At 50.2% G+C, this 13,419-nt stretch overlaps 2 protein-coding genes across 2 annotated transcripts; one reads left to right on the top strand and one right to left on the bottom strand.

Annotated features, from left to right (window-relative positions):
* Window positions 1-1,793: 1,793 nt before the first annotated feature.
* Window positions 1,794-2,702, bottom strand: LOC119109421 (failed axon connections homolog). The gene has a single exon (XM_037233034.1). It carries the CDS (start codon window positions 2,700-2,702, stop codon window positions 1,794-1,796), a length of 909 nt encoding a protein of 302 aa, XP_037088929.1.
* A 9,307-nt stretch (window positions 2,703-12,009) lies between these two features.
* On the top strand, window positions 12,010-13,351 carry LOC119110256 (failed axon connections homolog). The gene has a single exon (XM_037234016.1). It carries the CDS (start codon window positions 12,098-12,100, stop codon window positions 13,004-13,006), a length of 909 nt encoding a protein of 302 aa, XP_037089911.1. The 5' UTR covers window positions 12,010-12,097; the 3' UTR covers window positions 13,007-13,351.
* Window positions 13,352-13,419: the final 68 nt, after the last annotated feature.

Genomic DNA, 13,419 nt, shown 5'->3' with positions numbered 1-13,419 from the left:
CGTGCCGCGATTTATTCGTGTTGGCCTTCAAACTGAGATGTCGCGCAACCACTGTGTCGTGTCAGCCGGCTGCGCTAGGCTCTAGGAAAATGTTATCGTTCTTCATTGTTCTGGCAGTGGCTACCAGCGGCTAAAATTCCAACACCCTGAAATTAATGACCCAATTCCGAATGCACGTGCACCGGATTCATCGTTCGAAATAACAGGGCACGTGCGCTGGAATTATTGCTGCGATGTCAGTGATACACCAGGTACGTTCAGACTATCATACTTTTCCGCCTCGAACTACGCTAGGGATCTTAAAGTGCGTACCACTCTACCGCCAGCGCAATCCCTATACGCACGAGGTCGTACCAACCAAGATAATGGACATGCACTAGCGCGCAGCTCCTCGCCACATGAAAGCCAGCGCATCCGTCCTTTTCCACCCATCGATCGGTTCATTTTTTAGCATTGTATTTGTTCACCCACAGCCATCGATGCGATCGATAATAATAAATAAAAACTGTCGCAAGACCCAAGCGCAAATTTGAGGGCCAAAATTCACCATAGATAGTTGCGGAACTCCCCACAGGCGTGTATTTGGAAAATAGAAAACACTAGAAACACTGCAGTTAATCAACCTATACTAAATGCAGCCACAGTTGGACGAGTTTCAGGTGAGAGCGCAGATAAAGTAGTCAAGCACTTTACAATCCACTTGTTAAAACGCGGCACATTTTTCTTTCACTTGGGTTTTCACGTGCTTCAACAGGTTTTTACGACCAGCGGTCTACATCAGCTGGATGTATCCAGATAAAACCGGCTGGCACGAACTACTAAAACACATCGCCTGCAGGCCCTGCTACTTACGTGATGACCGCTGGCAAGTCTCACATATGTTATCGGCTGGCTGATTTCGTAGCGCCCAATGTGCGTTAGAGGTTATATTTAATGCATGGGCATGACCCCTCCAGTCTTTCATACCGTATCACGACTACGTCGCCCCAATTTCTCTCGCATGGGTGAAGAATGAAAACACATTCCTTGGGCCTACTACCTTTCTTCTTCCATCTGTTCCAGTGGTTCTCGTCCTGCCGTCATCCCGTTTTAATCAATGAATGCCTTTGCATTTGCAACGTGAAATAGTTGACGCCTCGCACGCTACGTCTGCTTGCCATTTTTCTGGCGCCACCGAATAAAAGTTGACTTTCTTACACGTATCCCGGAGAGCTACATATAGTGCGGAGAAGACCGCGGGGTCCTGGTTCTAGTGGCCCAACATCTTGAAGCCGATGCCGAACAGCGCATTGCCAGGCAGCAACATGCCCATGCGAGAGTGAGAGCAACAACAACAGTAACAGCGAAAGTAAGAGCAAGAGCAAGAGCAAGAGCAAGAGCAAGAGCAAGAGCAAGAGCAAGAGAAAGAGCAAGAGCAAGAGCAAGAGCAAGAGCAAGAGAAAGAGCAAGAGCAAGAGCAAGAGCAAGAGAAAGAGCAAGAGCAAGAGAAAGGGCAAGAGAAAGAGCAAGAGCAGGAGCAAGAGCGAGAGCGAAAGCGTGTATAATATATATATATATATATATATATATATATATATATATATATATGGAAGAAATGATGTGTATATATGTATACGCATGTATATATATATATATATATATATATATATATATATATATATATATATATATACATACACATTAAGATGACATCGCAGAGATGGTCAGAGACGTGACAGAAAGACATCACGCACTACTCAGTGTACTATTCAGTGTTCACAAGATCCACTGCGAACAGCATTTCGGCGGACCGCCTACTCGGCTCGGCACTGTTCCCAGTCGGGCCAGTACTTGTCCTTCATACGCTCGTGGTATTGCACCAAAGCGTCGTAGTTAGCGCGAACGTAGCGCTCCACCTCCGGTGCGCAACCGTATATGACTTGGGTCAGCTCGGCGAACGCAGCCGCGTCGTACGTGGTCGGCGTACTGTCCAGCAGGAACGGCTTGTCGCCGAGTACATCTTCCAGCGCCCGCAGCTCACGACGCAGGAAAAACATTGTCTCCTCCTCGCTGAAGCGGCCTATGCCAACAGTGTAGAACAAATGTTTTATCTTCGGGAAGTTTATTGGCATCATGAGCCTGAGCATGAGCCGATACTTCTTGGGGAAGCGCCCCATGATGTAGGACCACCCGTCGAGAACGTAGCGTTTGTACGCCACGGCCATAATGGTGTGCTCGTCGAGCATCACCTGAACGGCTCGCCCCACGGCATGCTCTGCTGGCGTGAGCTTTTCCTTCAGCGGCTTCCCGAAGTGTTGCGTCAGAAAGTCGATGATAAGCTCCGAGTCGGACAGCTCCTGCCCGTTGAAGGTGATCCAAGGGCACTTGTTGCGTGACCCCTGTGGCTCTTCCGTGTCCACCACGTACTTGATGCCGGCCATGCGCAGGAACGTCTCCAGCTTCAGTGCGAACGGCGACAGATTGGGGAAGTTGGTGGCGCGTTCAAACTGGTGCAGCACCACCACGTCCTTCCCGGCCTGGTTCCAGCGCTGCCGGCGCTGGTAGCGCCTGTAGCGGCCGTACACTTTGAGGCCGATGCCGAGCAGGGCGGCGCCCAGCAACACCTTGCCCACGCGACGGCCGCTCTCGCCGCGTGCGCACTCGGACACACCGCTCCACACGGCACCAGGGCGGAACGCCGACATTGCTGACCGGTGCACCATCGTGCGTCAACTGCCAAGGAATCGGTCAGGTCCGCAGGCGACCACCACACACCACCCGTCCCCGGCGCACGAGCGGCAACTGCGGTAACTGCGCAGTCATGCCAAATCAGCAGGGTCACCGATGGCGGGCTGCCAGCGTCGGGTGGCGCATGCGCCGTCGGGCCGCTCGCTCTCCATCTCAGCCAGTCTGACCTTGAACGCGATGGTTGGCGGTCGCGGCGCAGGCCTTTCTTAGGGGAGGAGGAACGCGCGAGGCCCGACGGCATGGGTGTAGGAAGGGGGGCAGAGGGCCATGGCCCAACCACTTTTCAAGGTTGGGGCCAGCAGTGTTAACTGTCCCCCCCCCCACTCTTTAGGTTCAGGGTGTGTTTAGCTCACTTCTGCACTACATTAGACCTACATCCCGATTTACCTAGTTTACCAGCCATCTTCCTCAGAATGCGTCATCTTTTCGCTTGCTCATTGGCCATCGCTAGATGCCAGCCGCAGGCCGACGCCACGCAGCCTACAGAGACTGCAATGCCGGGCGTCGAGGCTGTTGTTGTTATGACTGACCCGTGTATGTTAAAAACCACATTACATGGTTTTTATCAGTAATCAATTCTGACCGACCAATTTTGACCAATACTGACCGATCTAATCAATTTTGGCCGAATCTTGAACATTTTAAGACGAACATGGATTAACCTTATTATTGCAAATTTGGGACCCATTTCGTTAGCGATATACATTCAGTGAGCCCTCAATATCTCTGAAGAACACAAAAACACGGAACTGTACTCCACGTGGCAACCATTGGATCACCCGCGGCGATCAGGGACGTTGTTGCGTCAATGAGGGCTCCTGTCCTGACCCAGAACCAACTCTGCGGATCAGAAGGTCTCCTGTGTCAGAGGGGGGAACAATGTGGCACGATATATCTTTCTAATGGCCTCCGGATCGACCAGGAGACCCGCCGCCTGTCACCAGAATGACAGCCAAAAGGCACTTCGCGATGAGACGGAATGGTCCTTCAGCACTTGACCGGGAACGGCAATGTGCCCTGGTGTTCTACTCAAGGGGCCCCTTGCTCAGAAGGGAATAAGAGGCCCCATTATCGTTGAATAGAGTGGAGGTTTCATCATTTTTGAATAGGGTGGGTAAAATGGGTGAAAAATGTGAACATTGGCAGCCCGTGCTTGCCTGAGAGCTTCAATTCGTAAGAATGGATTATTAAACAAATAACTTAGAAATGTTTGAATATGCCTGCTCGCAACCTCAAGGGCAAGGACAGCAATGACCTGGGCTGCAGCTTCTGTAAACCGAACGGCGTCGGCTACCGCAAACGCCAACAGACGGCGGGCACCGTGTTTATCTGTCTTCTGGACGGATTCTTAGCTACAGAAACACGAAAAATAGAGATCCTATCTTTACTCTTCCAGTTCCACCACCAGATCGCAGTGCTTTAAGGGTTAATCCGTTCTTATCATCAGTCTAAAAATCGCGCACGTGAAATATGCGCTCAGATCGTCTTCTAAATGTAACATGCGCTGTCCTGAAGCGTTCAACGGTACTTCTTTCAGAAGCGTCACCATTTTCTTCCACTCATTGGTCACAGCTCAGTATTAGCCGCTGAACCGACGCTGCGCTCCCTATGGAGACTGCAACGCCTGTTGTCGAAGTGCATGTTTCTGAGATTTGCGAGTGCGCTTGCTCAAAGTTACGTCCCATAACTTGCATCACTGATTTGTTTGAGTGTTTAAAGCTTATTGTTTCAGAAGCATCGTCATTTTTGTCCACCGGTAGGCCACGGCTCAAAGTTAAACATTGGTCTAACGCTCCGCGGTCTGTGGAGACTGCAACGTCTGATGTCAAGGTTTGTATTGCTAGGATTTACGAGCGTGTATTTAAAAAATCACGTTACATAAAATGTACCGCTAATCGATTCTGACTGAATATTAAACATCTCCAGACAAACATGGCTTGGCCATGTTAATACACATTGTTGACCACTCCATCTACAATCAAATTTTCATTTTCAAATTTCGATCAAATATACCGATCCACAATTTACCTTCGCGATGTCCTTAATGTCTATAGAACCCAGATAAAAAAATCTGACAAAGCTTCTGAATTCTATCGGCTTAGAAAGAGTTCACTAAACCAATGCAAACGAAGGGCGCCGGTGATTTAATCTATGCGGTCGTTGAACGCATCATTTTTGCAGATTATTGACTTCAAAATAAAAACAGAATTAACCTCATGGTAGCTTCTGGTTTCTGTTCCGGTGACAAGGTAAGAAAAGCAATAAAACGAAAAAATCGTGTCTCTTGTTAACAAGTAAGTTGGTTTTAAGTTGGATAAGTTGGTTTATTCGGATTTTTTTTTGGGGGGGGGCGGCCACCATAAGACGGGTTTTTGTCAACCCCGTGTTCCCCCTTGGCAAGGCTCTTGCCATGCACCTGCCTGCACACAAAAGCAAATCAAGTCGCATTCGTTTAATGATGGGTTCTGGTGACAAATGTCCGTTGGACCAATCATACCTAAGCCAGGCAGCTTCCCGGAGTTTTTCTGCAGTGGTGTGATTAAAGGGAACATAACTCGGAAAAATATTATTGCATGTGTCCGACATATGTATTACTGTGGCTTGATTTTTAAAGGAGACGGTCCAGTTGTAATGCTTTTTTCACACTGTTTTTGGCATTTTCAAGCTTCCAAATTTGTTTCCGAGTAAAATGCTGCAACAAGTCTCATCTCTTGAAAGCAGCCAGCGAAATGAAGGCGCATGAAAAACCTGTTGCACTGTGAGCCATCGATTCACAGTTAAAATCCTCACCAGCCTATATCCAGGCCGTATTCTGGCGTCTACCCTGTAAAGGCTGATGCCTCCTCAATGACCAAAAATGCCCACCCGGTCGTGGAATTTCGCCTCCCCAGGAAAGACTGTTGAAATGGACGAATAATCTTGGAAGCTGGATGACCTTATTTGTCGAACGACATAGATGAGTGGACTAGGCAAGATTGCACACCAGTATAAAAAGCTCTAGATACATATCTAGCATAGCAGCCATAGCGATGACATTTGAACAAATAGCGATAACAATCTCCACTTTTAACCTCCCCTCCCCCGGTCATCTGGCTGGCTTTCCAGAAAAGATTCCCTGAAGTACGCCCTGAGCTTAGCCCTCACTTTTTGAAACGTTCCCACGCCTGTGCCCGACGGTGTGGCATGCGTCCAACAAGGTGCAGAATTACTTGTCTTGGCCATAAACTCACTTTTTTATTTGCAAACTTTCGGCGCACCGCACAACTCACAAACAAAGACGAAAAGCATTCGTTACCCGACAACTAGGATCAGACACAATATATATTCTTTTGCTTAGGTGTGGACCAAATAACAAATTTTCTGGAAAATACCCTGAACTTGGAGGACATTTGAAATGCCTAGTGTCTAGTGTAAACTTCTGCTCTTGGAGGAGGCATTGCCCCTGCCCATTGGCTATGTCTCTGATCAAGGCATTGCGATGCAGGCATTTGGGGCAATGAGCCATCAATCTTCTGGGAAATGCGAATTGAATCCTAATCATTGTTTGGTCCTGATAATCAGTGACCTACGTAAAGCTGATTGCAGTAGGCAGACAGTCACAGTCACGTGGTATTATGGACGAAGGGACGTCTCAGGGGTGAGGGTGGCAACATTTAATGCTAAAGACGATTGTTAATGCACCATCAAAAAAGAGTCATCAAAGGGTTTTTCGGCGGACTCGGACAGTGCGGCTGGCGTGCCACTTACGCCCCCCCCCCCCAAGCTTTCTCACGCCTATGCATGGTATCCACAAAACTAGTTGCGTACCGAAATCTGTCTGGAAGGATCCTGTCGCCTGGGTGCCGGTAGCGCAGTGGTTAAGCTACGCGTGTGGAGAACCAAGGGTACGGGGCTCGATCACCCACGCTGTCCGCCCTTCCCGCTAGGGTGAGAGCCATAGCAGCTTTACCCTCATCAACTGGATTGTCATTGAGTTCCATGGTCACACACACACACACACGCGCGCACGCAAGCACAAATCTTTGAACTCGATTCCGGCGAAAATACGAAGGTTGGGCTCAAGCTGGCGTTCCAGGCATGACATTGTTCGCAATGACGACAAACATAGATAAGTTAGCGTTAGCATTTAACACTGAAAACAGTGGTGCCAGTTTCTTGAATCGGTTCGGGAGGGATCAGCCAAAAAGATTGACTAACCTTTCCCCAAAGCTTGACTTCTTCCGGATTTTGGGCAACTCATTTTACATCGATTTATTTTACGTTGATTTATTTTAAACACTAAGGAAAATGCATCTCGTAGATCCAAAATTGTTTTTCTGCGGAAGAATGACCCCATTTCAAGCTCATGTTGGCTGCCTTTTTGTGAGAAGCTTAGAATTCGGTGTAGTCCACAGAAAAACATCTTAGTCTGACCTTGGGATTCCTCATGACTACTGCTGTCGGTGATCGTATTGCATAAGAACCACAACCGTGATTATGCTTCGGTTGGAGGAAAACATATGCTATTTTTTATCTGGGCGACCATGTACTTCTCAAAGTTACCGTATGTTGCCGTGAATTGTTCTTTATCACAATCCAGGCGTTACCTTTTGGAAAACTAGTCAAATACTTGCAAACTGGCTTCACATATGAACGAGCCAGTATGGCAAGTACATGAGGTGGCAACATAATATCATTTGGCAAACAATATCACGATACTAGTAAATTGTTGTGGTACCTATTACCTAGTATACTAATAGTTAAGACAATTGTTCTGTATTGATTCGGCGCAGTATCACATCTTTGCTCATATGGGTTACATTGAGGGGATTCAGAGGAGTGATGGGAGCAGGGGGCTCTCATCAGCATTGAGACGGGCGAGGAGGGGGCTCAGTGTTTTTCAGTGTCCCGAAAGTGTTTTAAGTGACGTCCTTGATTGATAGGTCATTATTCGTAGACGATTCTGCTGTCTGGTTAAGTGTGTGGACTACACTACCTCGGCCGCGCACCACGTCTGCGTCGCCCCTATGGCCCCTCCCCTTTTCTTGACAGACCTCCTCACAGAGTTTGCGAGAGCACTGTAACCATAAACGAGGTTCAGACCCCCTCCACCGGCATTTGGGCCCACACCTCTGGCTCCCATCCTTACGTCACCGTGCTGCACGGTGCAGGACGGTGACGCGCGGTGACGTGGCGCGCCGTGTTACGTCACCGTGTCGCGCTAGGGCCGCCACAGGCGCTGCATCAGGTCGCGGGTTTCATCAGTCCCCACGGGGGGGGGGGGGGGGGGGGGGGGGGGGGGGCGTGTCGAGTGAACCGAGGCGTGAGTGTCAGTGATGGGAGAGACCACCTGGACAAAATGTTGCCACTTATCGGCCGCAATTACAGATATTGGCGCCATATTCAAAAAAGCTCTAATGAGATCGAGGTGATCAGAAGGTGTGCCAATATCGTGCAATGTCGTACAGAGCACGGGCTCCACCGGCAACAGGCGGTGGGCGAAATCTGGTGGACATAGAAATCAAAGCAGGCACAAACCGGTGCGGACTGAAAGTACAGGGCCGGTTGCCACTGCGCTTGAGTACATTGTAATAATTAACAATGGAAAATGTCTATAATGGATCCTAATGGATATATTCTGGAGATGAAAAGGAAAATGCAATGCAAATTAATTCTTACTATCTAGGTTAACTATTCACGTCTTCCCACTATCACAGTCAGACTTCGTAAGGTCACGGGCACATCGGCACATTTTTCAACCTTAGAAAGGAGGTTGACCAATCAACAAACGCTGGTACCGCTTCTCCGAACCAGCCAAGTCCGCCCTCAGGTCAACCACAGCGCGCCTTCGAGGCCGATAAACTGAGCCGCGCATGACCTGCCGCTTACCACATTGTCTAACAAGTGTCCAGGGCGATTGTAGCTTGCCTCTTCTTCTTCTGTCGTCCGGCAAACCCGGCGGCCGATCATCGCCCCCCCCCCCCCGCCGCAGGAGGCCACTCCGGCGCGGGAAAGCGAACCACGTCGTCTGGGTGGTTCTGCATCACCACCAGCGATGTAGCGTGGACAAGGCCACGCTGCTTGGCAGTGCTGACAGTCACAGGTTCGGCGTTCTGTGTCATCCAGCAATCCACACTCCACGGTTCAGGCCGTAATTACGGGCCTGTTCCACCGAGGCAGGGTAGCAGGTGTTGGCTGGTGGGGCTGATCCAGCATCACTTGCTCGTGTCAGGACCAGTCATCCTCATACTGCAAGCTGGGGCACCCGGTCACTCCCCTGTGGGCATGCTCGGGCGGCGCGGTCGTGTGGCAGGTATACGACCACTCTCTTCAGGCACACACTTCGTGGAACCGCTTTAGCCGAGGAGGGGTCGCCGCCTTTACGTTGTGGGCCAGGCTGACGACCTCCCTCCCCCGCCCCCAATTGAGCGCTTTGGTCCGTCCTTCTCGTTGCCCTCGATTCTGCCGACCTGAAACCCAGACGACTCGGACGTTCTTCTTATGGCGGCTCAGGCTGGCCCGGGGAGATCATATCTCCGAGATGATTTCCAACTCGCTTTTCTTCGCTTCTGTTGGGGTAGGCAATGAGGGAGAGGGAATCCGAGCACAATCTGAGGGTTCCCTGTCCTTTTGGGCGTTAGTCACGTTCTGAGCCGCCGCCAGGAGTGCCACCAAACGTAGTGGTGTGAGTCTGTCCGCCGGCCAACAGGTACGCTCCGAGCGGCGTATGCTCCATGTCGTTTCTTCTGATGGCACCATTGCCGCCCACCCAAACTCCTCTTCAGAGAAGCCGTCGGTAAAAGTTTTCCGTCTCACTTCGTCTTCTACTGCCTCCCTGCTGCGTGCCACCTCCATCCTTCGTGCCGCATGCTGGTGGTCGACCTTCGAGGGCGGAGACGGCGGAGTGGCCGACTGTTCGTCTGTCTAATATTGAAGAGCCATCCATAGAGGTGCATGCCCCGCCCGAGCGTCGCGTCTTCGCGTGGCGGAGGTGCTTGGGTCACATGAGCACCCTGGTTTCATCATGCAAGTTGCAATCTACCGTCCACGATAGTCTTATCGCCCAACAGCCTTCCGATACTGCACGGTATGGGGTGGTCCACTGTACGGCTTGCCTGGGTGTCCACTGTACGGCTTGCCGTGACTCGGGCCGCATCATTCTCTAAAACGAAGCATCTTGTCAGTGGCTTGCGGCCATGGTTTTTTATCGTGCCCATGGTCCCTGGAAAAAGCCATATTATGTGCCAATTGTTCTCGACCAAGTGAATGGTGTCGACCAGTTTGAGTTGCAGCCTATCACTCTGCTACTCCCTTCGTTCTCAGGCACGCGAGACAACCGGAGTCTCAAATGGTCCCTGGAGCCTGTGAGCTAGCGTGCGAAATGAACTAGGCTCAACATCCAGCGCCTCATTCTGAGCTTTTTCTTAATACGCACTGTACCTTGTAAGGATCGCAGGACCTATGGCTGGTCAAAATCAGGCCATGGCTTCAGCGAAGGCAATTTCTAGGGAATCATTCAATCTGATCCAACAGTGGAGTGTTAGACGAAGCCATACATCTCTGACACACTTTCTTAAGCGACACAATAATCTAATGAGCAAATTACATTGATCCTAGAGTCAGGTATGAAGGTCGGACCAAGGTCAAAACCAACCTGTTTTATTACTCTCGGGCTTGCCGTATGGGGTAGTCTCTGGCGTCCATTTCCATTTTATTTACAACAAGAACTACATTATACACCATCAGTGGACTTCTTTAAGGTCAGAACAGGTCAATGACCTAAAATGATTCAGGTCAACATTTTGTTTTTAGTGATATGCTGCCTAGCGTAATCTTTGTCGCCTATTCAAATGCAAAACTGAAAGCGGTCTTGTATTACTTTGGTCACCACTGTCCTTCGAAAATAAAAAAGATCACTTTTCTTGAATGAACGTATGACATTTTGCTTAGAACAGGCATTTAGGTTCTGAGCACAATTTGAAGACCAACTTAGAGTTTGACTTTGTTTGACCTTATTTGACCCGAAAATCTTGACCTAGGATGATCGCACTTTGACCTAAGTGAGTACACGCATAGGTCAACACATTCTGTGAATTTTGTGTTTCTATCTCTCTTGGATCCTCAGATCTCAGTGGGGTCAAAGTGACACCCACCCGAGCGAACGGTATCCAACTGGCCACCCGGACGCGCGTTAATTTGATTGAACTATCATCACATGACGCTGGAGTGCTTTTCGCATGGTGGATATGACTCCCATCCGAAGTGAAGCACATCCAGTCAGCTCGGACGTGCTTCAACTACCTTCAAACGCCCCTCAGCCGCTTAATATGGAGATAGCTTATCTCTGGAGAGCCTAAAATGAGTGATTCTCCTCTCAAAGCAATGCCTGTTCAGGTTTCAGGAAATCTACCATTCAAAGCCATCTCAATATCATGGCTCGCAGCTCAGCACATTTGCAGTCTAATGTTTGTATCGATAGCGCTTCAATGTGAACAATGAACTATCTTATATCGATAGCAGACACTCCATAAGACCGTTCATTTCTATCAATATTATACCGTACACTCTTGATTGTAGTCTCAAACTGACGTAAGTTGTTCAGCGCATTAGCGAGAAACATCATTCACATTGATAAGCCAGTAGTAATAGCATTATTCCTCGGAGAAAAACCAGGAGAATGGAGATATAGTTGGGTTGATATTTCGGCAACATGCCTTTAACGAAACAATAGGAGTGCTACGTTCAAACTGGTGCAGCACCACCACGCCCTTGCCGGCCTGGTTGCCTTGCCTTCTGCCCTTGTTTCGGTAAGGACATATTGCCGAAATATCAACCCAACTATATCTCCTTTCTCCAGGTTTTTCTGCGAGGAAAAAGGCTGTTACCGCTGACTTGGTCTCAAACTGCAAGAATTACAAAAAGAGCCGCAAATTCCACTTTATTTCGGCAGGCATGCCCTCTTCAGATTAAGACATGACCTCTTTGGGTGATAATATCATTCATTGCTGAAGAGAGCATGTCCGCCGAAATATAGTGACCTTTGTGGCATAATTATAGTATTTCTTTTAGGTTGACTGTCGTCATGACTACACGGTAGAATTATGAAATACGTGAAAACAAACCGACGGTACACGGAATCGACCGCTATCAGAAATGCATTTTCAGCCTCCCCAAGATCATTTGCTGGCGGCGCCTCTGTGCGCCGCGGCTCAGTCGGGAGAGACCGGAGCCTCTGCCGGGCGGTGCGGCTATCTGGCGGAGCGGCGGCCGATACGGCGCCCTCTGTCCTCCTGTCTGGGAATGACTGAGCAGTTACCACGCGCCGTCCGCCAGTGCCCGCCGCGCGGTGGCCGCCTGTGGACACGAGTTATTCCGCGGTAGTTGACGCACGATGATGCACCGGTCAGCAATGCCGGCGTTCCGCCCTGGTGCCGTGTGGAGCAGTGTGTCCGAGTGTGCACGCGGCGAGAGCGGCCGTCGCGTGGGCAAGGTGTTGCTGGGCGCCGCCCTGCTCGGCATCGGCCTCAAAGTGTACGGCCGCTACAGGCGCTACCAGCGCCGGCAGCGCTGGAACCAGGCCGGGAAGGACGTGGTGGTGCTGCACCAGTTCGAACGTGGCACCAACTGTCCCAACCTATCACCGTTCGCGCTCAAGCTGGAGACGTTCCTGCGCATGGCGGGCATCAAGTACGTGGTGGACACGGAAGAGCCACAGGGGTCACGTAATAAGTGTCCTTGGATCACCTTCAACGGACAGGAGCTGTCCGACTCGGAGCTTATCATCGATGTTTTGACGCAACACTTCGGGAAGCCGTTGAAGGAGAAGCTCACGCCAGCAGAGCATGCCGTGGGGCGTGCCGTTCAGGTGATGCTCGACGAGCACACTGCCTTGGCTGTGTTCTACAAGCGCTACGTCCTCGACCGTGGCTGTTACATGGTAAAATGCGTCCCCAAGAAGTATCGAGCTCTGCTTGTTATCTTAACCCTCTTCTTCTTCTCGGCGATGAAGAAATTTTTTTATACTGTGGGCATGGGCCGCTTCAGCGAGGAGGAGACAATGTTTTTCCTGCGTCGCGAGCTGCGGGCGCTGGAAGATGTGCTGGGCGATAAGCCGTTCCTGCTGGACAGCACGCCGACCACGTACGACGCGGCTGTGTTCGCCCAGCTGACCCAAGTCATCTACGCCTGTGCGCCGGAGGTCGAGCGCTACGTGCGTAGCAGCCACGGCGCTCTCATTCAGTACCACGAGCGTATGAAGGACAAGTACTGGCCCGACTGGGAGCAGTGCCGAGCCGAGTAGGCGGTCCGTCGCAGCACTGCCTTAGCGGTCGTCTTCTCATGGGCCTTAAGCCTTAGAGTCTTAGCTCGTTCTGGGGACGTTAATTCCAAGCAAGCGCACTTGAATGCATCATGGTCAGTTGGATAGTGCGCAGTATTCGTACAGCTGGGAAAAGTGCTTGTGACCAGGTTGTTACATGAATGATGAATAAGATATGAAAGGCGGGACCACATGATATCATGCTGACAGGAAACTGAATCACTATAGTGTACGTGATACTCAGCGTTTTGTGACCAAGTGTTTCTTAGTTCTCAGGCCAACCCTCTCAACCCACTGCAAAAAGACAAAGAGCAAGACGAGATAAACGAAGGAATCGGACACACGTCGTTCGAGTTCGCAGCCGGGGTTAGAAACATGGGCTCGGCTCCTTTTTG

This window comes from Pollicipes pollicipes, unplaced genomic scaffold (assembly GCF_011947565.3).
Source record: "Pollicipes pollicipes isolate AB1234 unplaced genomic scaffold, Ppol_2.1 Scaffold_7231;HRSCAF=8579_pilon_pilon_pilon, whole genome shotgun sequence".
In the NCBI taxonomy this organism is placed as follows: Eukaryota; Metazoa; Arthropoda; class Thecostraca; order Pollicipedomorpha; family Pollicipedidae; genus Pollicipes; species Pollicipes pollicipes.
Note: the sequence above shows the minus strand (reverse complement) of the source record. Positions and strands in the feature narration are given on the sequence as shown.

Coding starts and splice junctions, on each gene's coding strand:
- LOC119109421 (XM_037233034.1), bottom strand. CDS start 2,702: ATGGTGCACCGGTCAGCAATGTCGGCGTTCCGCCCTGGTGCCGTGTGG.
- LOC119110256 (XM_037234016.1), top strand. CDS start 12,098: ATGATGCACCGGTCAGCAATGCCGGCGTTCCGCCCTGGTGCCGTGTGG.